Here is a 26,579-nt window from a genome sequence, read left to right as displayed (position 1 = left end):
GTTGGCTCACGCTGCACGCTTACAATCTCGTTAGCGCGCGAGACCTTACCGCTAAGGTCTCAGGTTGAAAATGGACACGCACTAGTTTTCATTTTGTCGCACGTCCATTTTCTGGCACATTAAAAAAAAATCCCCCTTTTTCCAGGCGTGCTCAGAAAATGGACCAGCGTGTGTCCAAAACACGCGCCTACACCAGCACAGGCCACTTTTGGGCGCACCTTTTGCAAAAGGGTTCCTATATTTCTAAAGCAATATGTAGAAAACAAACCAGCAGATCAGAATAATATCCAAAAAACAGTCCCCCTACCAATTTTCTGGCGTTATAACAGAATACGCTGTTTTATGCTGGTTTTTTGCAAAGAAAATTCCTTTTATCCTTGCTCTGATATGCAAATTGCGACCGTTCTTATTTAAGAAAGGTACAGATCAGCCTCTGACGTAGCCCTATTGTTGGGCGAAACACGGCCTGTGTCGGGCAATTGTTTCATATACGGTATCTCCAATAAAGTTTTTTGGATATTATACTGATCTGCTGGTTTGTTTTCCATGTTGGATTTTGCAGATCATCTGCCTTGTTGTTTTCTAAAGCAATATGTATACAATATTTTTTAAAAAGTCTTTTTTTTTTTAATGTTTTTTTAAGGTAACTGGTATGGTTTGGTGGTGCTATTATGTAATGCTAAACTTTCAAGGAAGGCAAAACATTTGGTCATTTTGTTTGGTCACAAATTTTAAACTGACATTTTGGTAGGCACTCAGTCCCTGCTGGGCCCTACAAAAGTAAACCAGACACCATTGGGAAGGTGAGAATTTTTTTTTGGCTTGGCAGTGTCATTCTGCTCCTTTGGGCCTCCATCTGGCATCTGGTGCAGTGAGCCTTCTTTTACAACTACTTTGGCCTAGTCACTGCAACAAACTAATCATGGATATTTGATCTAGCCAGCAGATGTCACTATTGCATACTGATCGACACCCTCCTCCTCAAGAACTGAGTACCATCTTGGAAAAATCTCTCATTCTAGTTAAGCAGGGAACATAAGACTTATGTCAGGAACTGAACTTGGTTTCATCTGCATGGCAGTACACAGTGCTTCCAATGAACCACCCTAGTTCTAAAAATAACGTTTTAACACAATTCTAACCCCTAAAATGGAGTACAATATATCAAAAGACTAATCTAGCTCATAAAATTTATCTTTTCCAATACATTGCAAACATGATGAATTGAGAAAATGTGATCAACATTTCAAGTTATTTTGAAGAGAACATGTTTATTAATAGACAATATAAAAACAAAACAAGCTCTGAAAACTCCTATACCATCATGAAGTCTGATTTTCCTCCTTTTTAAAAATCAAATGCACATATAAAAAATAGAATAAAGCCTATTTAAAACATGGCCTTTATTGATGCTCATCACCGAGCTCCTTTTGTATTTTACAATGAAATACTTCTGCTTTGCTTAAGAAAAGACAGAAAAAAGTGCAATTTACAAAAAGAGTACTTTTTCTTTAATTTTCTGTGAAAATGGAAGGAATCTGAATCACAAGTTCACAATGCAGTAAAAGAAAATTCCATGAAACAATGATTTTAGTAATGCTAGCCATCACTAGTGTTCTGCTCAGAGACTTTGCTTTTGTGAACCATAATATCCTGATATACAGTCCGCAGCATCTATGTTATTATTCTACAGCATATTAAACACAGGAAGAGGGGTTTAAAAAACCCTCTCAATGTACAAACATGAATAAAAAAATTGATAAAAAAATCACCTTTATACATAATGTATATGCAAACTGTCTTAAATACATTGGTTTGGAAGAAATATTTACAAAATTTCAGTCCATGGGACAATCCACAAAGCATACATAGTTGCTTTACTGTATTGTTGCATCTCAGCTCTGAGAGATAAATTCATACGGCAGTACAGCAGACAGAAAATGTGCAACAGTATGGGAAGGGCAACCCAAATCGATTTTGTTCCTCAAAACATTTTTTTTGTACTAGGACTGCCAAAGTTTTGAAATAAGGTAGTATTTTAAGTGTTTGGCTGTATCTCTGCACTGACTGATAGAGATTTGTTTCACATATGAGTATGGTACTGGAAGAAACCCTCCTGCAAAAGCTACAACTGAAATGCTGTATTGGAAGAGTGAACTAATCTAGAATTTCCTCTTTTTTTTTTTCAATTTTATTAATATTTTAAAAAATACATAAAAATACAACATCCAATGTCTGAATAAATATATTTAACAAGTTGCAAGATAATACCTTATTTTACACAAAAAATTTCAGCTTTAGAAATCTTGTTAAATAACTTCATTGTTGTTATATATTTAATTTTTGTCTTTTTTGTAACAAAATAAAAACTCTGAAATTACATAGAAAAAAAGACAAAATATTTTTGTCAAGGGATAAGCTAGTCCACTGAAAACTTATTCACAATTCCACTGTAAACATTAATAAACATTAAAATATTTGCATAATTGTGTGCTCAAAAATCCTATAAAAGTGGAAGACTCAGTTGTAGTTTTCAGTCAACTACACTTCCATTCACAATTTATTTTGTCCCATTTTACAGCTTTAAAATTGGGCACTGAACACATGGACTTTGGCAGTTCTGTATATAGCAAGTGCTTCTGCCATAAAGAGCTTCTCATAGGGCTAAGATACAGCTATGTCAAAGTGCCGTATGAACTACATTCTAGTTGCTTGGATTACGATGTTTTGGCGAGCACGTTTGCCATTCTTTGCCATTTCCTTAAAGTTTCACTTCCATTTTTTTTTTCAAATTTGCTGAACATTCCCCCTTTGTTTTTGGAAAAAAGGGTAAAAATTGTGAAAAATGTGGCAGATTCCCCTGCTATTTTCTAATTACCAAATCAGCCTATTTGCTCAGTTAAAAAAGAAAAGAAAAAAAAAAAACAAAAAACAAAACCCAAAACAAAATCAGAGCAATACAGTTCAGCAGTGGAAAAGTAAAAGAATATACTTGGCAACGTCAAATCAACTGAGTGCTTTTTGTAGTTATATTTTGGGGTCTTGGTTATGTGTCCGTGGCAGCAGACTGCTGAGAAAGGCAGACATGTCTAAATATCACCTGCACTCTACAGCCAGTGTGTTTTGAGGAGGGGAGGAGGAAGATGGACTCATTCCAGTGTCTGAGGATGCAGATGACATGGATGCCCCAGTATGCGACACTGTGGGTATAGAAAAACATTATTACTACTCAGTGAAATAAAGGACAGTAAATTCTAGCTAATGAACTATTTCAACCGCAACAGTGTTATTTTTGTTCTTAGAACCTACAGACTTGTCTTATGAGAAAAGATTTGAGGTAATGAAAACGTACCTTCTCGATCTTTCTTTTTAAATCTTTTTCTCCGTCTGTCGATGGTTGCTACTTCTGACTTTAAAGACATGTAGTATTTTCTGATTTCCTGTAGTTTGTCTTGTAGGAAACCTATTCTTTCAGTGCTACTCATGTTGTCCAGTTCATCTAGAAGAGAGAAAAAAAACAAAACCCCTACCAGATTATATTTGTATAGTTTTAGGTATTTTGAATGTATTCATTTACATTGGAACATTTCTGTACTTTTTTTTCACTTTTATAAATCACACTGGGTAGTCCTTTGTGGTATATAAAAATATAGATTAGATTCAACTTATATTTAGACCTGAACTAATCAAGAAAAAGAAAGTCCCAGAGGTATACAATTATGGGTGCTAAATCAACTGGAAGAACCATTTTTTTGGAGGGGGGAGGGGACAAAAGACATGAGATGCACAATTCAAGCAATGTAAATTACACTTCTTCAGCAAATGATCTGATTGCCTAAAATGTAAAGATGCTCTTTTTGATGCTGGAAAATCAGAATGAGAAAAAAAATGTTATCAAAATTGTCCCAAGTTCATTTCAGTACTCAAACAACAGGTAAGGTGAAAGCAAATATTATACTAGCTTTCACAGAACAAAAGATTAAGATAAAATAAGAACTTCTTATAAGGTAGTAACAAAATTGTAGAAAATACAAAAAGTTTGGTATCAGAAGAAAAAGCAATCAAATGTTCAGTTTCCTATCAGAGAAGTAAAAGTTACAGGCTGAAAATACGAGTCAGAATGTTCCTATAATTAAGTCATGGTATCACTAAAATTGCATCTCTTTTTCCACTACCTCCAATACCAGTCTTATCCCTAATTTGCCACCTTCCTCCCCCCCCCAAACCATGGATTCTCAACCCTTCTCTCTCTTCCTCTGGGGCCTGTTTTTTTTTTCTTTCTTTCAGCTGCTGTGGCACTTGCTGCTAATTTTCCTCAGCATCTAGAAGAGAATGCTCCTGTTTGTACTAGGAGAAGGGATAGAGGTTTGGAGGACAAAAAAAAAAGAAGAAGAGATAGTATGCTGGGGTGGGGAAGAAAGACAACTGCAGGTAGTGGGGTAAAGCAGAAGACATAACATAGGGAAATGAGGATAGGATACACCTGAAGGAGAGAAGACACAAGGGTCAAAAACATGACAGGTGAATAGAAAACAGACAATACACAAGGAAAAATGTACAACTGAAACCTCCCTCTTCCTCACAATCTCCTTGTTCAGCTGAGCTGGAGCTACCCAACTTTGAAATAGTATTTTGAACTGGGTGATTAGTGTATGCTGAAATCTTATTCTCCATAACTCTTCTCACTGCTCTCTCGCCTAGCATCTCCCAATATCCTTTTCCCATTTTACTTAATATGCTGAGTTTGATCATCTTTATAAAATCTGGCTAATAGGCTTCTGTTTGGTTTCCCCTTGTAAAACAGCTCTAAAGTGGGGGAGGGGGAGTAACTAGCATGCACTGAAGGACATAATACACATTATGTACCACTCTATTAAATCGAATACCTTTTCGGTACCGAGTGCTAATACGGTTGGGGCACTCCTCAATATGATGATCGAACTGTGAAAATAAGTATCTGACACATATCATCTAATGCGTTCCTCCCTTTATGAAACTTATCTGATCCATATGACTGAGAACAGGCATGATTGCATTGAGCTGTGTGGTCTTAAATAGACATGCTGCCCCAGTTTCCTAAACATTAATAATATCAGGAATGAGGTGGAATTAATTTCTACCCTGGTCCTTTGTATTTTCGCAACAACTTTTATAGCTCTTCAAATTGGTCTAAATTCTCCTTCATTAAAGATAAAGCTTTATTTTCACCCCGTTTTCTATACATTTGCCCCTTACTACTGCCTTCATCACATCACACACTATTTCCAGTGTTGTTTAGCAAGACAAATTCTTTTAACAATGTATCTATTTCCTTTAGCTATTTTTTTTTATTTGTGTGTGTGTGGGGGGGGGGGGGGGGTGTCAGTGGGGAATTAATTTCCAAATCTATCTCCAAAATTATTCTCCCTTTAAAACCAGTTGTACAGGAGCATGATCTGACCACACTATCTGTCCACTCTGACATTCTATCATTTTGCAATATAAAGCAGAACACTACAAAGAAGTAGTTAATGCATTAATATTTATTGTGTAGTTGTGAAAAGCATGTGTAACTTCTTTCTGCGAGGTTATCTGGACCTCCAAACATCCACCATAGAAAATTCCTGAAGCAGAGGGGCTAATCTCTCCCCTCTTGTCTGTAATACCCCTTTCTCCCAATCTGTCCAGGCCCTCATCCATAACACAATTAACCCCCCCCCCCCCAACAAGAATAGAAAAGTTAAGTTTGTGCACCCCATTATGGAGTGTAACATCTCTTGTAGAAGTTGCAATTTCCCTTTATATGGGGAATAGTTATTAGCACAAATGGAATAATCAAACAGATTCAGTTCAATAACCATTGCATTCCCCACTTATTTCTCCAGGACTTAAGCATTTTATACGCACAATTTTAACATACTGCAATTTGCCAATTACTACAACTTGCATGATTCTATCTCCCCACAGAATGATATGATTCCCTAGTCCAAGATACCTGCAACTTATCCCTGATCCCCAGATTTTATTTTTGGATCAAGAATGTATCTGTTCCCATCCTTTCCAATTTCAGCAGGACAACCTTTTTTCTGTTCTTGTGTGCATACTCCTAACAAATTATTTTTAGCGGAGAACTCTCTGCACACGTTGAAAACTACCTTTTTGCCCAGCATGTGTCCCCCTCCCAAGTGTTTCATAATTTTTTTTTTAAATGCTTACCCTCTCATCTATACACATCCATTCACACTCAAACATTTTAAACAGCAAAAGTCCCAAGAAGATCCAGGACTGATGACTACTCCTGAAGGGTCACAGTGGATCCATCTTCTCTCCTTCACCTACGATCTTCTGTCCTCCACTGAGCAACCCCCTTCATATAGTGGAGTGTCCAGCATTATCCCCCCTTTAGGAGAAACTCATATTGCATCTCCTTACCACTGGTGACAGTGCTGCACTGGTTCACCCACCAAACGTAATCTTTAAATTATCATATAAAAGCCTGCAGACATACATATATGTCAAGAAATAAAGTGTAAAATTCCTGGCACAGGAGAGTATATGTTCAAGTAACCTGTTCTTTGATCATACTCCACAGGATTGATATTCTCCTTGAAATTGCTAGAGGCATAAGATTAAAAAAAACAAAACAGGTGATCCGACTTCCCCATTATTTCCCCGCAAGCCATACTACTATGGTGTAATTCACGCTCCCCATCAGCTCTGTGGAGAAGAGGAAAGTGAGAAAAATTTTAAAATAAATCACTTTCCTCTTCCTCAATACTCTGAATTTGGCAGGATAGAGCGAAGCCTTCTTTTTAGCTCTTGAAATCGTTGCTGTTTCTAACTCCTGGAGGTGGGAGCCTTCCCTGTGATCCTACTGGCCCTTTCAATCCCCAGATCTGCTGGTAATGTTGTAGGTGTTGAGATCTTTCAGAAGTCTTTTCACCATATGATGAGCTTCTGACCTCTTAGGGATCCCTATTATCTGAATGCTGAATCTCCTTGATCTGTTCTCTAGATTGTCCAGCTTCAGAAATTCTATGTGCCACCTGTTCAACTCTTTAAGCTACCTCTTAATTCTGTTCAGAGTCCTCCAAGCTCTGCCTTTATTTTGTCTAAATGCTCAATCAGCTCCACACTAATTGTACTCAATATTAACCCAGTGTCCTTTGCTCATGATGGTTTGCCCTGGGACTGAAAGCTCATTTGCTCATTAGAACTAGAGAGTTGCACGGGGACAGAAATCTAACCAGTCCCCGCTGCAAATCTCCTCCATCCCAGCTCCTGGCCTGCCCAGCCCTTCACCCCCCTCCCCCAAGAAAGCCAGATTCTATAAGCAGTAAAAATACTAGTAAAAGTAACATAAATCATTTTCTTCTGTATTCTGCTAAGACAGCAGATGTACAGATCAGCAAAGGACCCAAAGCAGTCCAAATTCCAAAACAATTATGTCGGAAACAACACAGTTTATACCTAATTGTTCAACCACTCTTAGGAATCGCCTTTGGGTTTAAAAATCAAAACCATGGGAGGAAGTGATATCACGGACCTAGATGGCCATCTGAACTCATAGCTCTGGAGTGTCCTCACTGCTAATAAGCTACATCAGCGATCATCCGCCCTGATTTGGTGATATCTCCCCTTCGGTGCACACTGCTGGTCTAGAGAGCGGATTTAGCTGTCGATGGGTGGCCATGTTGGTGGCTCAGACAGAAAACGAGCGTCAACCTGCCAAGCAAGCCGGTAAGGCCCGGCAACGCCATGTTTTGTCTGCGTGCCTCTCGCACTCAGACTCTGATTTGGCCATGTCCTTAACGGATGCTTGCACAGTGCCATCTACTCGGGGTCTATCTAAAGATTTAATAAACTGTCTTCCTGATATCCGAGATGAGATAAAATCATCTAAGGAGGAAATACTGGAGCGTATGGACGTTCTAAGTGTGGACTTGCGGGAGCTAGGGGGCCGCGTGGAGGACCTGGAGGCTCATGTGGACGACCATGACGAGCAGCTGAACATTGCAGATGCTCGCTTAACAAAGCTCCTGGCTTATTATGAAGATCTGCAACACAAAGTAGATGACTTAGAAAATCGTGGGCGTCGGAACAACCTCCGCCTACGAGAGGTTCCTGAATCAGGAGACAAAGAGGACGTAGCCACTATTGTAAGATCGGTGTGTGGAAAATTGCTGGGGACGGAGGACATGGCAATCGAAAGAGCACACAGGGCCCTGGGAAAACCAGCAGATAACCGTCCCCGTGATATTGTTGTTTGCTTCCTTTCTGGTTAAAGAGCAAGTGTTGCAGCGGGCTCGCCAGGTACCTTTTGTGAAATACGAGGCCAAAGTTATGGTGTATCAAGACTTCTCAATTTACCCCGACTCAGAGGCGCACAATGAAACCTGTGCTGAACGTCCTGGTCAAGAACAAGATCCCATATCGCTAGGCTTTCCCCTTTGCACTCTGTTTTACAGTAGGGAGCAAGTTACATCGGATTAGTCTCCTCTCTGATGTCTGGAAGATTTTGCATGGCACTGGACTGACGACCAATGAAGTTCCACTGGTTGACCTGATTACCACTGCAAGGGACAAGCTTCAAAAATGGAAGTGAGTTACCAGCAAGACTAAGAATGCCCAGGCAGCTACCTGAATTATTTGTCTGGTCTGGTTGTATGCTTTTGCTTAGGGTCTGTGAGCATCACCCTGATACATATATGCTGTGTACCTGTTGTGTATGGTTGATGGTTAGATAATGGGTTGGGGGTATGAATACGGGGATGTGTGCCTGGACGTGGGGGGGGGGGGGGGGAGATGGGAGTGTAGGTGAATTTTTTTTCTTCTCTTTTTCTCCCTTCTACCTGCTCTCTTTTTTTCTTGAGTGGACAGTTTTGGGTGGGGTGGGTTAAGTATGCATGTGTGTGTGTGTGTGGGGGGGGGGGGGGGGGGCGGTTCGGGTGGTGTTCTTCCTCCAGTGGTCCCAGTTTACTCCTGCCTGGTGGTGTACGGTGGGTTGTTGAGGCGGGGTTGGGAGGGAGGTTTTATGTGAGTTGGAGGGCTTTGTACCTATCCTTGTGTCAGGAAGTATTGGGCTGACAGCTTTGCACTTGGCTGTTTTGCTTGTCTCACCAAGTATATGGTTGGTGACCTAAAGCTTTTGTCTTATAATATTAAGGGCTTGAATTTGCCTCAAAAACGCCAAAAACTGTTTAAAAAGCTCTTGCACCTTCGACCACATGTGGTCTTCCTGCAGGAAACGCATTTTAGAATGGAGCACTAGAAGCTTTTGTCACATCCTTCTTATCCACATATTTTCTGTGCCTCTGCTGTTGATGCTTCTAAGAAATGTGTGGTTGCTATTTTGCTTCACTCTTCCTTACAGATACAGGTTGCGGGCACCAAAAGAGATCCTAATGGTAGATTTTTAATTTGACAATGGACAATGTGACTTTTACGTTGTCCTCAGTATATGCACCCAACGATTCCCAAGAGAGTTTTTTTTAGCAGATTTGGTAGAGTGCTCTCGTCCAGCTTGCAAGGTAAAGCAGTGGTTGGAGGGAACGCTACATTTCATCCTACCCTGGATAAATCAGACGGAATGTCTTCAGCTTACGTTAGAGTTTCCAGGGTACTGGCAAGCCTTGCTCGAGATATTGGAGTCAGTGACTCATGGAGAGTGGCCCACCCGATGGGTCGTAATTATTCTTTTTACTCCTATTCTCACGACACTCGTGAATTGATCACAACCTGGTTGATATTTCTCTGATGAAGGCAGAGATTGCAGCAGATTTGGGTCCTATAATGATCTCTGACTATGCGCCTATATGGGCCCAGGTTCCACTGACCGGCGAGGAAGGTGGTGACAGGAGATGGTCATTGAATACTAGCTTGCTACATGAGGACGAGGTCCTACAGGGCTATAGATCTGTACTTAGTGAATTTTTGGAATTAAACTTGAACTCTGGCCCTTCCCTTGGTGTCGTCTGGGACGCACTTAAGGCTGTTACCAGAGGCTACTTTTTAAAGAAGGCTAGTGTTCGTGCCCATGGTCAGCTGTCTTTCACAGTTGGAGCTGTTGCAGCAGCAACACAAATCTACGCGTTCTGTTTCTGTATTGTGTGATATTCAATCTCTTAGATTACGTTTGGACCAAATATACTCTGATCAGTTACAATTCTATAGAGGTCAGCAACAACAAACTATGTGCATAGTAACAAACCTGGGCGGACCCTAGCCCTTAAGCTGCGCCACCAGAGAGTAGACTGCACGATCCTTAAGGTGAAGGACCCTCATGGTTCTTACTTAACTAAATCAATGCAGGCTCGTCAGCGCTTTCAGAAGTTCTATCAGTCCCTGTACACCGCAGATCCGTCTATTAGGCCAGAGGCGATTGAGGACTTTTTATTGGCCCACCCACCTCCTCGCCTGTCTGAGGATCAAATCTCGGCCTTGGAAAGACCTAATCTGGTTGACGAGGTACGCAGGGTTATCAAACAGCTCCCTGCGAGAAAGTCTCCTGGGTCTGGATGGTCTGCCTAACAAATGTTATAAACGTTTTGTGGGAGTGCTGGCCCCTCTGCTGGCAGATCTTTTCAACCAGGTCGTGGCTGCTGAGGAGTTGCCCCCCTCAATGATGAACGCATGGATTGCAGTGATACCGAAGCCCGGTAAAGACAAATCTGAATGTGCCTCCTATAGGCCCATTTCTATACTAGCTAAGGTACTTTCCAACAGATTAGCTGAGGTGCTATCGGATCTGATACACTCAGACCAGGTGAGCTTTGTTCCCTGTAGACAGGCTATGGATAATGTTTGCCGTATGATTAATCTGCTTCACATCTCTCACTCAGACAAGCTCCTGATCTGTCTTCTAGGTCTGGATGCTGAAAAGGCTTTCGACCATGTACACTGGTGTTTCGGGTGTTGGAGGCTATGGGGTTTTGCCCTGGCTTTAGAGGACGGATCCAGGCTCTATATGACTCACCCTGGGCTTGTGTTCAAGTTAACGGGGGTAAGTCAATGTTTTCCCTGACTAAAGGTACGCGTCAGGGGTGTCCTCTTTCGCCGATGTTATTTGCATTAGTTATGCAGCCTCTTGCTATAGCAATATGAGCTGACCCGAATGTCTCTGGTATCTCAGTAGGAGACCGAGAATACAAACTAGCCCTATTTGCGGATGATGTCCTGCTTTCTTTGACAAGGCCATTGACTTCCTTGCCCAATCTTATGAAGCTTCTAGGTGAACACTCAGCGGCTTCTAGTTTCAAACTCAGTATGACCAAATGCGAAGCACTAGCCATAGGAATATCTCTTTCTACACTGAGCTCTATTACGGACTCTTTTCCTTTCAGATGGGTTACTAAAGGAATTAAATACCTTGGGGTTATGTTAACTCCCCGGTTCTCCGATTTGTTCTCTGCTAATTACCCCCCTCTCTTGTGGGATTTGTATAGAGACCTAGAGGTCTGGGGTGCATATGATCTGTCTTGGTTGGTAGAATAGTCACCTTAAGGATGAATGTGCTGCCCCATTTGATGTACCTTTTCCAGGTCCTTCCTATTAGAATGACGCGGGGCTTTCTAGTTGGAGTACAGGTCACCTCATCTGCTTTATATGGGGTAATAAATGTCCTCGGTTGCCTCGGACATTGTTATATCGTGACCAGAAGGGTGGTCTGGGAGTTCCAAATGTTGTTTGGTATTATAAAGCTGCTCAGGCTCACGCAGCGCTTGAGTAGTTTCAGGCACATCCTAGGAAATTATGGGTTCAATTAGAACAATCACTTGTGGGGGCTCGACCTCTTCGTCATCTAATGTGACTTCCACGTAGACACCGTAATCTACAGGAGGGCATTTGCCCTTCGAACCATACTACTTTCGTCTACTGGGATGGGCTGTTTACCAAGCCTGACTTACTCTTGTCTAAGTTATCACCCATAGCGAACAATCCACTTTTCCTGGTTTAGGTCCGGACCATTTTGCCCATTGGGCCTCCTTTGGTCTTGCAACCTGGGGTCAATTTTTTTAGGAAAAGAACCTGATTTCACTTTCTGCGCTTGTGGAGGCATACCCTGAAAGGACCAGATTGGAATGGACCACCACTGCAAAAGGTTTAATTACCACAGCAAAAGGCATCAGAGACAAGGGGCAGCCCTGATGACTACCCCAAGTCTAAGGAAACATAGTGTAATTGCCCCCATTAATATGAACACACCCTGAAGGAGAGGCACAGAATACCTGAATCCAGCCCTGAAAATAGGAACCAACCCCAAACCAGTCCATCACCTTGTCCATGAAAGGCCAATGACATCAGTCAATCTCCTTCTCAGTATGAAGGCAAGATTTTCCCACCGAGATTGGTTAAGCAAGTTCACTCTATGACGTATATTTTCCATAGCTTGTCTAGGGGACACAAAACCCACCTGTTCAGGGTGGATCAAATCTGGAAGAACAGCAGCAAGCTGATCAGCTAAGACCTTAGCCAAAAGTTTTAAATCAGAATTGAGCACAGAAATAACGTGATTAAGAGGCACTTTCTATTTTATCCTTGCCTGGCTTTGGAATAACTGCTATCCAGGCCATCACAGATGGAGGCAGCTCCGCCCCACTATGCACCTCAGCCAACAAAGAAGCCAATTCACCAGTAAAGAGTTTATAAAAATCATTCAGCAGGCCATCCAGGCCCAGAGATTTACCCACAGGGAGCTCTTTAATAACATTTCTGACCTCGTCCGGAGTTAATAGGGCTCTCCAAACCCGGGTGCTGCGCCTCTGTCAAGCTAGGAAGAGCAGACAAATAAGCCTTTATAGCCTCCAGACTAATGGTGGAACCCTCAGTATAAAGAGTCTGGTAATAATCCTGAAAACACTTAGAAATCTGAGACAATTTTGTAAAAAACTGATCTTACCCATCGCCCACTTGTCAATTGTGCACGCTAAGTCCTAGCCCGCTTACTAGCCTTTTGCAAAAAAAAATACTCATGGGACACAGCCTTTAAAGACATCCGACACAATAACTAAAGAAGGGCCAGAATTCAAGTTATTGTCAAGATATTCATGAAGCAATGTCCTATAACCAGTAAGGATCTCATCTAGCAAAAGAGTATTCAAAGTCCAACTCCTGTCTTTGTCCTTCTCCCTAAGCAAAGGAATAATGGCCCAAGCAGGCACATTATCAGAAACAGTAATAGAACTGATTCCAGATGAGCTCCCCCTCCTCAGCTAACAGAGTGTCTACAAAAACAGCCTCAGGCAGAGTAAGATTAAGTGCATCAGTCTTTCTCATATTGATCTTAAAGCCTGAGACCTGAGAAAAGGACTAACTCCTTCAAGACACTGGGAAGAGAGATCAGTCGGGATGTCAAGGACAACGACACATTGTCCACAAAGACTGATCTTATAATCCCTATGTCCTATCTGAATGCTCCAGATAGACAGGTTGTTCCTGACAGCCACCGCCAAAGGCTCCATCACTAAGGTAAACAGCAAAGGAGACAATACGCAGTCCTGCCTTGTGCCCAGAGTCAAAGTAAACATACAGGAATTTCCCCCATTGACCCGAACACAAGCCGGGAGGGGGGGGGGGGCGTTACAGAGATCCTGCACCCAACCACTGCACTCAACGGAACCCACCTTGGAAAGCATATTGTGTAAAAATCCCCAGTGAACTCTATCAAAGGTTTTCTTGGCATCTATTACCAGCAAAAAGTCCTGTTGCACAGTCTACAATTTTCCTAATATTATCAGCAGTCTGCTGCTTGGGAACAAAGCCCACCTGATCCGGATGAATCAATGTAGGCAAACCCCGACTCCCCCCCCCAACCTCACAGCCAACACTTTTGCAAAGATATTCGTCAATAAGACTGGTACTCAGTCCCGTCCTTAACCTCCTTGGAAATAACCGAAATTCAGGCGTCTAGTATAGTGGGCGGCGGACTCCCTCTCTCATCTCAATCATAAGTCTCGCGTTGAGGGCTGACAGCTCAGGCACAAAGGTTTTATAACTTCAACCGGTAGTCCATCCAAACCTGGCAACTTACCAGATGCCAGGGCCCGGAGTGGACCCCAGGACTTCTTTAGAGGTAATCACTGCATCCAAACCATCCCACTGCACCCGAGACAAAGAAGGCAGGTCAAGAGCACCCAAATAAGACTGAATAGCAGACGGCAGTATTAAGGCATCCCTTGTATACAATTCTGCCAAGAACTCCTGGAAGCGGTTGTGAATCTGAGCAGACTTGTACATAAGATGACCACTACGGTCCTTAATCTTCCCCACCAAATGCTCTTAGTGGGCTTTACAAAGCTTATACGCTAATAAGGAGCTAGCTTTCCCCATATATTCATAATACCTCTGACAAAGCCGATCCAGAGCAAACTGCAAATCCTCCCGATTCAAGCCATCCAAAAGCAACCAGGTCTGTTGCAGAGCATAAAGCCTGCCTGCTTCCCGCTTGTGTAGTGCCTCAAAGTGTCTAATCTTGGCCATGCACCATTCCCTGAAAGCCTCTGTCTCTTTTTCCTAGTAGCCTGTTGCAAAAAGAATCCTCTAGTAACTGCCTTTAAGGCACCCCAAATAATATGCAATGGGAGGCCTGAGTTGATGTTATGCTCCAGATACTCGATGAGACTCTTTCTATACTCTCGCACCATGTCCTCGTCCTTAAGCAAGTTAGCATTAAGGGTCCAGAATCTCTCTGGAGGTTCGTCACCTAGCAGGCAGCATGATTCGAGAGAGTTCTATTTCTAATGGCTGCCCTAACCACAGAACTTCTAAGAGAGACATCCAAGAAGATGTAGTCAATGCGAGAGTACAACTCATGTGGATAGGAATAAAAAGTGTAATCCCTTTGTTGTCCACTGACCTCCCTCCAAGCATCCATGATGCCTGGGTCCTGCAAAAAAGGATTTTAAATCCAAGCTAGATTTAGGGGAGTCACCAAGGGTAGATGTAGAGGAACCCAACCCAAGATTTAAGCAAGTATTACAATCCCCTCCCCACCACCAATGGCTCAGTAAGAAAGCTTCCCAAAGAGTTCTTCACCTGGAGAAAAAAAAATTTTCAGCCTGATTAGCATTTGGGGCCTACAAGCTAGCCACTGTCAGTTCAATTTGATCAAGAAGAATCTGAGCAAAATGTATCTCCCTTCAAGATCACGTTTCACTTTCAAAATCTGCTCCCTTAGAGCAGGGGTAGGCAACTCCAGTCCTCGAGAGCTGCAGGCAGGTCAGGTTTTCAGGATATCCACAATGAATATGCATGAACTTGATTTGCATACACTGCCTCCATGGTATGCAAATCTATCTCCTGCATATTCATTGTGGATATCCTGAAAACCTGACCTGCCTGCGGCTCTCGAGGACCGGAGTTGCCTACCCCTGCCTTAGAGCCTTAAAAAAAAAAATAGGGCAGTAACTCCCTGCTTCTCAGTATTCTGGTGGTTAGAGGCAAACTCCGTCCGTCGTCTTATGCCATCTGGATTACTGTAATGGAGTGTATGCTGGATGTAAACAGCAATTAATTAAGAGACTGCAGACTGTCCAAAATACAGCGGCCAGATTGGTTTGTGGAAAGTCCAAGTTTGAGAGTGCCACGCCCCTCCGAAAGACACTACATTGTCTCCCTGTCAAACATCGTATCACCTTTAAACTCTGCTCTCTAGTTCATCAAATGCTATACGGTGCTGTTTATCATATAGTTCCTGGCTATATGATTGATCTCATCAACCTACCGCTTCAGAATGCGTTCCGACTCTCAGGTTCATTTCTTACCCTTCATTATCCAAACTGCAATGGCATCAAGTACAAGTCTACGTATGCTACCTCCTTCTCTTTCATTAGCACTCAGCTTTGGAATTCTTTGCCGAGGACCATAAAAACCATCACAGATCATCTAACTTTCCGGAAATCTCTGAAGACCATGTTGTTCAGAAGTGCTTATCCCACAGCCTCTTCCAGTGTCTCCACTGCTGGAAGCAGATCGATCTAGAGACATTTGGACACATCCCCCTTCCCTCTAAGCTTCCCTTCACCTTCTGTCCATTCCTACTCTTCCCTATTATCCCTTGTAGGTCTCCTGCTGTAGTAGCTTCGTTTTACTGCATTGGCGTCTGCCTCTGCGGTGCATTGTAAGCCACATTGAGCCTGACACTGTTGGGAAACTGTGGGGTACAAATGAGATAATAAATAAATAAATATGGAGAACATATGCTCATGTTTTATTTTACAAGATGAGTCTCTTGTAGACAAGCAATTTGCACCTTTTGAAGAACCAACTCTCTAAACAAAGAATGTCTTTTACCTGGTGAATTTAAGCCATTAACATTCATTAACATTTAAGGTAAAAACCTGAACAGACGACATCACCTAACCAGCATCATACAAACTATCTGCATTAAAAGCAACCAGCCATAGAACTGTAACAGAATAGAAGCAGCACCCAAAACACAGGGGAGCATAAACGCATTGAAGTCCCATTTTCTCTTCTCCACAGGCATTGCAAAAGATAAATAAAAACACCCAGAATCCTTCCAACTCCCCCCCCCCCACCCTCAAACCACACATCCCCAACAACTCCCAATATAAGGCAAACCAGAGGGTATACAAAGGCGGATCAACAGGAGGAAGAAGACTCAGCTATCAGCCAGTCAGCCCAAGTTTGTTCCACACACTCAGTTGTCACTCACTCCACCACACTATCCTTAAAAACAAAAACCTCAAATATCAGACCAATTACAACCAAACACATTCAATCAGCAACACACACACTAATCAGCAATGAGAATTGTTTACCACAAAACTTATAATACTCCATCTACAAATCTACCTCTCTACCCCCGACATCTCAACCAGCATCCAGATCAATGTTTCAGCCTGCTTATCTGATATCGCTGCCTGGATGTCTCAGCGTCATCTGAAACTTAACATGGCCAAAACCGAGTTTCTCATCTTTCCCCCTAAACCTACCTCTCCTCTCCCCCCTTTCTCTATTTCTGTGGATGGCACTACCATTATCCCTGTCTCATCAGCTCGTAACCTTGGGGTCATCTTTGACTCCTCTCTCTCCTTCCCTGCTCACATTCAGCAGATTGCCAAAACCTGTCGTTTCTTTCTCTATAACATCAGCAAAATCCGTCACGTCATCTCTGAGCACTCTACCAGAACCCTTATCCACACTCTTATCACCTCTCGTCTTATTGTAACCTGTTTCTCAACGGCCTCCCTCTTAGCCATCTCTCTCCTCTTCAATCAGTCCAAAACTCTGCTGTGCGACTCATTTTCCGCCAAAGTCGCTATGCTCACATTAGCCCTCTCCTTAAGTCACTTCACTGGCTCCCTATCCATTTCCACATTCAATTCAAACTTCTCTTATTGACCTATAAGTGAATTCACTCTGCCGCTCCCCAGTACCTCTCCACTCTTGTCTCTCCCTACACCACCCCTCGAGTACTCCGTTCTGGAGATAAATCCCTCTTATCTGTCCCCTTCTCCTCTACTGCTAATTCCAGACTCCATTCCTTTTATCTTGCTGGACCTCACGCCTGGAATAGACTTCCCGAGCCTGCACGTCTAGCCCAGTCTTTGGCCGTTTTCAAGTCCAAACTTAAAGCCCACCTCTTTACCACTACTTTTGACTCCTAACCACTACTCACTTGCGGTCCTTTTATCCTCACCTCTTTATTCCTTTCCCTTATTTTTCTGTCTGTCTGTTTACCTGTCTTATCTAGATTGTAAGCTCTTTGAGCAGGGACTGTCTTTTTGTGTATGGTGTACAGCGCTGCGTATGCCTTGTAGCACTATAGAAATGATAAGTAGTAGTAGTACAAATGGGAATACGTTGTAAAAGGGAACGGAGCATCATCCACTACAGAAAACTGAAGTCTGCTAGTACCCCAGTGGAAAGTCCAAACCCAATGCTAAAAAGGAGAAAATGCAAGTTGGACAAATCCACCAGTCAAGCAGGATGATCCTGATTATGTTGGGTTAGTCTTTTCCCTTTATTTGAAGGGTAGATCCAGCGTTTAGGTTTTATAGAGGGTTGACAAGCAGTACCCACAGTTAGGGGCATCTCGCCCACCAAACCTGTGTCCTTTAAAGTTTCCATGCAGAGTCCACACCCTGTGCAAGGTGCCATTCGATGGAAAACAGAGAGCAAAAGGAAATGCCCTATAGTACTTAATTGCTCATGCTTCAAAACTTCTAGTACAGGCTTAAAGTCCCAATGCTTGGCCAGTGTAAACGCCGATAGGTCCTGGTACACCATAACATTTGCCTCTTGGAAACGAGCTTTCTGCAAGATACTGTCTTTGTCCACAAAATGAGAGAAAGAAACCACTAAGTCTCTGGGCCAGTTATCTAGGGTGGTGCCCAAGGTGTGGTGAGCATGCTCCAGGCCAATGTCCTGCACCTCAGCATTCAAGCCCTGAAGTTGACAGTAGAGAATTTGCACTATAAGGGAGACATTTTCCTGGTTGTTGATCTCAAGGACGTCCCTGAAGTGCAAGTTATTCTGGTGCCCCCTATTTTCAATGTCATCCATCTTATTCTGTAAGTCTTCATATTGGGTAACCAACAAAGAATATTTCGCTTATAGATCCAAGACAGCTTCCCCCTGGGTCCTCAACCTGTGTTTTCATGTCATCTAGGCGGGACCTGAGGTTGTGCATATCCCTATGTAATATACCTATCTGGGAGGCCAGTTTGCCTTGTATCTCCTTCAGTTCAGAGCGAAGGTCAGCAAAACGTTTGCGAAATTCTCTGCTTAAACCAGTCAAATTGATTGGTTTTGCGTCATCCTCATCTGTGGGAACTTCTAGCGAAGTTGGCCCTTGATTGCGGAGTGGGGAAAGAAGATTGCATTGTAGGCCGTGAGGCCTCCTCACCTCCTGTCTGCCAAAACTGTCTCAAAGATTCCTTAATATCTCCCTGTTTGGGAGACAGCTTCACTGTAAGCAAGCCTCAAAAAGCCCAAATTGCACCAATGGAGTAAGATAATGGTACATACAAATATTAAAGCCGGAGCTCACTTTTCAGGCTGCCATCTCAGTGGCTGACATCACTTCCTACCACTACAACTATTTTTAAATCCTCTTCAACTGAGAACTTTAGTGGTCTTTAAAATAGAGCACCTGTTTGCCAGCTGGAGCATCAGACTTATATAGTCAAGGAAGTAAATAAATAGAAAATCCCTAAACTTAGGTTCAGCAATAGATAAAGATGTAATCTCGCTTAGTGAAGCAATAGGTAAACTCTTTGAATGGAATATACTTAACACTTACCAAGTTGGAAACTCCACTTGTACATTCTAGGAGAAACATTCAGATGTTTCTCTCTCTGTTTCTCTTTCTCCCCATCTTTGATGTGAGGTGATGTCACTCTTGCTGGGGATCTAGCAAGCTTCTGTGGTTTGGACACAGATATGTGTTTCACTGGCGTACATAAACTTGAGCTCTCAAGGACAGGAAGGTCTTCACTGTCACTGCTTTGTCCTGTATGAAATAATATATAATTACCACACTAAATACAGTATCTAATAAAGCAACTGCAAGCACTGGGGTCTCTTATGACAACACTGAACCCAAGATGTTTTTAATTTCCTTAATTTATATTACTTGCCGCATCTGAGATCTTACTTCCCCACCCAATCCTCCTTTCATACCATTCCTCAAATTTCCTAGTCCCCAAAAATGTTACTTTTTTTTTTTGTTTTGCCTAGCTCAGATTTGTCTCTCCTTTGAGAGCAGCTTTTGAGTTAAAACTGTAAAAGTTGCAGTGTTCAGCCCAATTTAGCAATACTAACAAATCAATATATTGCAACATTAGTAATAAAAACTACACTCTTGCACATCATGCAGGGAGATTACAGCTAATTATAAATAATCGTATATAATACAAGCCAGTACGTGTTTATATGTAAAACAAGAGACTACTTCCAACTGGCCAAAGCAAATCCCAGGAAAGAGCACACATCTACTACTACTACTATTTAGCATTTCTATAGCGCTACAAGACATACGCAGCGCTGCACAAACATAGAAGAAAGACAGTCCCTGCTCAAAGAGCTTACAATCTAATAGACAAAAAATAAATAAAGTAAGCAAATCAAATCAATTAATGTGAACAGGAAGGAAGAGAGGAGGGTAGGTGGAGGCGAGTTGTTACAAGTGGTTACGAGTCAAAAGCAATGTTAAAGAGGTGGGCTTTCAGTCTAGATTTAAAGGTGGCCAAGGATGGGGCAAGAGGTAGGGGCTCAGGAAGTTTATTCCAGGCGTAGGGTGCAGCGAGACAGAAGGCACGAAGTCTGGAGTTGGCAGTAGTGGAGAAGGGAACAGATAAGAAGGATTTATCCATGGAGCGGAGTGCATGGGAAGGGGTGTAGGGAAGGACGAGTGTGGAGAGATACTGGGGAGCAGCAGAGTGAGTACATTTATAGGTTAGTAGAAGAAGTTTGAACAGGATGCCAAAACGGATAGGGAGCCAGTGAAGGGTCTTGAGGAGAGGGGTAGTATGAGTAAAGCGACCCTGGCGGAAGATGAGACGGGCAGCAGAGTTTTGAACTGACTGGAGAGGGGAGAGGTGACTACGTGGGAGGCCAGCAAGAAGCAGATTGCAGTAGTCTAAACGAGAGGTGACAAGGGTGTGGATGAGGGTTTTGGTAGAGTGCTCGGAAAGAAAGGGGCGGATTTTACGGATGTTGTAAAGAAAGAAACGACAGGTCTTGGCAATCTGCTGGATATCGTGGTAAGTGTTTTGAATGGCAAACAAAAAAAAGAAAAAAAAAGGAGACAATACCCTACGTGAAACTAGAACTGTAGGGATAGACCATGGACTTTTCAACAAAGAGGAAGAAGCATAAGAGATAAAAAAAAAAAATCAATGAATGCTTAATAAAAACAAATGTTTATAACAATGTCAATCAAATAAAAATTGTCAATAAAGGAAAAATGGTGTCTGTCCAACTGTTAAGTACACCAGAGAGTAGCTCAATCACATATGAAGACCCAACAAGGAACAGTGTTTCAACATGAATACCTGCCTCAGAGGTTAATGTTTCCGATATATGCAATATAAAGACAGAATGTATAATTCACCTCTATGAACAGCCACAAAACACTGGAGAAAATACACAGCAAACAACATGTGAACATCAATAGCATTTTTGCCTTCATTGGCAATTTTTATTTGACATTGTTCTACAAAAAACATTTGTTTTTACTAATCAATCACTGATTTTTTTTTTTAACCTCTAGTGCTTCTGCCTGTTTGTTGGAAAGTCCATGGTCTATCCCTACTCTTCTTGGCTCCACTGCAAGTATTTTGAATGGTCACAGTTCTGAACCAGGCAGAAGTACATATGACAAAAAAAAAACATTTCCTCCTACCAGTGAAACAGAGGTTTGAATTAATAGAAGGGGGAGGCAAGAAGGTAGATGGGCCACAGACTATGGGAAGGGATGAATTCTGTCATATAGGTCAGACTCACTGTTTGAAAAGCATATGACGCCATATATATCTATGGAGCCTCATACACTAAAACCACAAGTATAAGCCAGACAGGAGTTGTATTTAGATTCTACACATCCTCTTACCAGTAAGAAGAAAGATTGGCTCAACTCTGAGGAAAGTAGGGGGAGGGAGGGGAAGGTTCAGAAAGCAACAGTGGAGAAAGGGGAAAACTTTGAAATACTTGAACTGCAAAATCCTTTCATTTTTGGTATGCATTCTGCTCATCTTTTACAACTAAATTAAATAAAGCAGAGAACATTACAACTGATCGTCTCCTTTAATGGCACTCTCTTTGATAGTCACATAAATGTCAGACAGAGAGAAACAGTGGTATGCTTATGTCTGACATGTTTAATTGTATGTATGATTGAAGTGTGTTCAAAATACTGTAGCCCAAATGTTATCATCTGAAGGCTCACCTGTTCCATTTTTCTCATTTTTGGATTTAGCACTTCCTCGCTTTGGGTTACGCTTTTGTTTCTTTGCTAGTGAGGCATTATTGCCATCACTTAATCTTTTTTGACCTAAAAAAAGAAAGACATTTTTTAAAAAACCCATACCCATCTCCTATTATACAAGGTAACAAATAGAAAAAAATAGTTTAAAAAAAAAAAGTTTGTGTTGCATGTTTTTTAACACATGCTTCAGTACTTTTCTTCTACACACAAGAATCAACTTACCCCTCTCCTTGAGCTCTCTTTCTTGTATGGTCACACTACAGTTGCTTGATGTGGTGCTGGCCTCAAATCCGTTCGCAGACTCACTCTCACAGAGCCCTTCTTGAGACTCCTCTGCCACACTATCCACTTCAATTGTTATGTCACTTTCACTTTTTATGCTGTGCGACTCATCCTGACTAAGTGCAAGGGGAGAAACTGCTGAAAAGTTTGGCTGAACAATAGGAGGTAAGGCAGAAGGATTAGAAGTTGGAGTGTTGAGCTCAGACTTCTCAACTGCTGTGCCTTCACTGGTACTCTTATCCTTTTCATCAAAATCGTCCAGATCAACTTCATGGCACATCAGTGTTTCTGGACCAATTTGAGGCATAGCGTCCTCCTCTTCCTCCTCCTCTTTGAAAGAAATTTTGCTCAGTTCACAAGACGGTGTGCTGAAGTCTTCCTTTGTAGGCTCCTGCACCTGTTGATCTAGCTCTGCCGTCAAAGAGGGCATTTCCACATTTTCATTTTCAAGCAGCTCTTCGGTATTACAGTCTATACATTCCTCTGTCTTAATACATTCAACAGTCTTTTCTTCAATCACTATATTTGGCACTTCCAGTTCACATACAATTCGCATCTTCTTCTCAGGTGACAATTGCTCCAGTGGCTTCCTCTTAAATACTTTCTTTTCTTTTGTTGCGGAGTCACTCAGTGGGTCCATTTCATCTTCAAAAGCTGGTAGCAACTCTTTATGAAAAGCAGAAAGATCTAACCTTTCAGGCTCTATGTGAATATCTGTTAACTCTTCTTGGATTGCCAATGAAAGTCTTGCATTCTCCAAAGAGGGGTCTCTTGCTTTCCTTCTCCCTTTCCCTTTTGGTGATTTTTCATTTTCATTTTTCATTTCATCTACTTGTTCTGTTTTAGTTCCATATATCTGTACAATTTGCTCACTTTCCTCAACCTCCTGCTTCAGTGTTTCTAATAGTTTTACAGGAGTCCTTTTATTTTCTTGTATCGTATGCAGATTCTTTGGGTTTTCTTGATCGAGGTCATCAAGTACCACTTCACTCTTTTCCAATTCTTTTGTAACATCTGGAACAAATTCTTTTTTCCGCAATAACATCCTTGAAATCTCATCTGCTTCACTGTCAGATGAACTGGAGTCTGTAAATGAAAATGACAATCATCAAATAAGAATAATTAGTTGAACAACAATGTTGGTCTGGCAAACCAGTAGTAAAGAAGGTTATGATGGGAAACAATTCAGCCTGGCCAAATTTTTAAGATGTGAATACAGCACTAAAATACATAAAATTAATCTTTCAAAGCGTATTTAAAAGCAGGGGTGTTACGATAAATCTCATAAAGATGGCCGTGTTCCCTCGGTGGTTATATGTTATGCAGATGTTGCCTTTACGTGTTAGGCAATGAGACCTGAAAGGGGTAAATAGGATGTTTAGTCGTTTCTGCTGGGCGGGTAGGAAACCGAAGATTAGACAGGCCATGATGATGGGTAGCTGGAACCAGGGAGGAGTGGGGTTTCCTAACTTGCAATTGTACAACCAGGCCCATCTCTTGAGATATCTGGGAGACTGGTTTGGTCAGTCTCAGAAATATAAGCCTATAGACTTAGAGCAGTTGCATTATGCTCCCTATAACTTTTTCTCACTCTTACATCTTAAGTCTAACCAGACGCCCAGACACCTTAGAGATAAGTGTGTTGCTAAATCCATTGCGGGAGGTGTGGAGGGTGCTGGTAAAGAAGCTGGGGAGGAACCCGTATGTTTCAGACCAACTTACCATTAGAAGGAATGTTCTCTTTTAAGCTGGACTAGATAATTCTATATTCACTACTTAGGAACTGAAAGGCTTACAAAGCTTGAACAGTTAGTGGGTGCAGAGGGGGATCTAATCTCATTTGAAGAGTTGCAACTTTGTGTGGGGGCTACATGGGGGAATCGTTTTGCATATGCCCAGATTAAACATTATATAGCATCACTGGATAAATCGATGCTGGGAATTCATTTGGGGACCCGTGTTCGAGATTTTTTTCAGGAGGTCTTAAATGAAGAGCTTACAGTGTCGGGTCTTCACAGGTTGCTTGTTAAAATGGCACCTTGTAAAAGATTATGATTTTATTAAAGATAGTTGGGCTCGGGACGCAAGTATTTTTTTTTTTTTTTTTGAGGATTGGGATGTGGCAGCTTCTTTGAAATGGATTTCTGCTCTCACGACTGATAAGATTAAGAGAATGTGGTTACAGTGTGATCTTACATGCTTACATGACCAAAGCTCAGTTGGCTCATATGAGAGAGAAGGGAGATTCAGCATGTTCCAAGTGCGGGCAGCATCCTCATTCATTTTATCATGCCATGTGGGCTTGCCCCAAAGTTCGGAATTTTGGGGCTCAAATTAGGAGATTTTTAATTTGATTAGTGGGTTGTACAATTCAAGGGACAGATGATCAGTTCTTGATGGATAAACCCACAGCTTTTCATTCCTTGATCAAATATGCTAGTATTTTGTGTTGCAAACAGTCTGGTAGCCCGGAAAAACATACTGCAGTATTGGACTTCACCGGAATCTCCAGCCTTTTAGCACTGGAGGAATCTACACCTCTTAGTTACGTGGTAGGCTAGAGCGGCAATGTAATGTTATTGTCATAATAAAACTATGTAAGCCACATTGAGCCTGCAAATAGGTGGGATAATGTGGGATACAAATGCTATAAATAAATAAAGAAATATAAATGATGGCTTCTTATGAGCCAAACTGCCTTGAACCCAGCTGGTGCTTAAAATTTTAAACTCAGTGATAGGTGAGGGATAACAGGGGGGGGGGGGGGGGGGGGGAGGTATAAATTCTTTTTTGGGGGGTGTAAATAAGGAAGGCTGAATTTGTTAAAGGAGGAATGATCAATGTCTTTTCTAGGTCTGAATTTTTCTCTTGCATTAATAGTAGTTCATTGGGTTAATCGAAATTGCTTTCAATGAAAGATGTTGTAACTGATAAGTTCAATCCAGTAATATAGTATGGTGGTAAACAAGAATAAGTCAGAAGACACTGAATGTATAAGCTGGTTTAATGGATTGATGGTAATCTGTATTGAAGAATATGTACGTGTGAGTTCAGAATGTTTTTTAAGAAAAGAAAAATGCAACTACATTAGTTGTATATAATATTTGTTTACAATAATGGTTAGCATTTATTATTGGTAAATGTGTTACATATTAAGGCTTTTTGACGGGAGAGGGAGGCTAGGGGTGAGGGAGATAAGGAGTAATAATGGAAAATAGATGATGGCGATGGTTATTGTGTTTTCCTTAGGGATTTTGCTGTTGATATTCTTGTACTTGTTGGATCTGGATTGCAGATTATGCTTAGTCATCTATAAAAATTGTTGAAACATGAAAAGCAGAGGTGTTGACTCAGGCCCGCACAGTCTTTTGTGTCCCTCCAATCAGTGCTAGTCTTCTAAGTGCTGGTTAGGCTGCAGGCGAAGTTGCCTTTCAATTTCAATCACGTGCAGTTGTGCCTCAAGTCCAACAGCAGCAAACAACAACCGCCACAGGCACAGCTCTCCTACCCATCTCTGACTAATTTTTGTTGCAATCAGTGCTCGGTTGGGAACAGAACATTGGGATATCTTGTTTTGGCCACGATTTGAAATGGGAAGACCTCCGGTATGTGGCAATAGTAGCTTTAGTGCTTCCTGTTGCACCTTGCCAGGTCCACGCTATTAAATAACCAAGGCAGAGGTGCGGGACCGTAGCTCTCTGCCTGCTGCTACTGTTGCCTGTGCCAGTCCTGCCTCCTCTGAGGTTAACGTCTGGCCAGCACAGGCAGCAGTAGCGGCAGGCAGAGAGCTGCGGTCCCACGCATTCTGCCTTGGCTGTTTATTAGCATGGACCCGGCAAGGTGCAATGTGAGGGATATCGTGCTGCATGGCAGGTGGATGAAAGGGGAAAGAGAGAAAGAAACTGGGTAAGACCGGATGGGAGAGGCAGCGGGTCCGGGAAAGGTCGTGGTTGGTGATGGGGGCTTAGTCTCCCCAACCCTCTTATATGGGGGCTGGACTCCTGCTGAACGACAACTATTAAAAATCCACACATCACCAAATCTAGCAGCCCCATACCAAAACATCCAAGTGGGCTACTACATTAATGCTAGGTCCGTAGTTAACAAAACAACAAAAATATCAGATTGGATCATCTCAGAAAACCTCGATCTTATCTTCATCAACGAAACATGGATTCACGTTCAAAAGGATCCCATAATCCTTGAACTATGCCCTCCAGGCTACAAAATCACTCATTGGACCAGGACAGAAAAGAGAGGAGGAGGCATAGCAATAATATACCAAACCTAATTCACCAACAAAACCATTGCCAAATCCATAACACCCCAACTAGAAATTGCATCATTCAGAATCCATAACAAACCC

General features: G+C 42.0%; 1 protein-coding gene across 3 annotated transcripts in view; it reads right to left on the bottom strand.

Annotated features, from left to right (window-relative positions):
• Positions 1 to 2,778: 2,778 nt before the first annotated feature.
• ARID4A (AT-rich interaction domain 4A) overlaps positions 2,779 to 26,579 on the bottom strand; it is a 195,702-nt gene continuing 171,901 nt past the window's right edge. For all 3 annotated transcript variants that reach the window (XM_030214162.1, XM_030214163.1, XM_030214164.1), the window contains exons 21-25: positions 22,154 to 23,299; positions 21,893 to 21,997; positions 19,247 to 19,456; positions 3,353 to 3,499; positions 2,779 to 3,200 (exon numbers count right to left, since the gene is read on the bottom strand). In XM_030214162.1, the coding sequence (XP_030070022.1) occupies positions 3,097 to 3,200; positions 3,353 to 3,499; positions 19,247 to 19,456; positions 21,893 to 21,997; positions 22,154 to 23,299 (1,712 nt within the window). In that variant the 3' untranslated portion in view covers positions 2,779 to 3,096. The remainder of the gene's footprint in view (positions 3,201 to 3,352; positions 3,500 to 19,246; positions 19,457 to 21,892; positions 21,998 to 22,153; positions 23,300 to 26,579) is intronic.

This window comes from Microcaecilia unicolor, chromosome 9 (assembly GCF_901765095.1).
Source record: "Microcaecilia unicolor chromosome 9, aMicUni1.1, whole genome shotgun sequence".
NCBI classification, from domain to species: Eukaryota; Metazoa; Chordata; class Amphibia; order Gymnophiona; family Siphonopidae; genus Microcaecilia; species Microcaecilia unicolor.
Note: the sequence above shows the minus strand (reverse complement) of the source record. Positions and strands in the feature narration are given on the sequence as shown.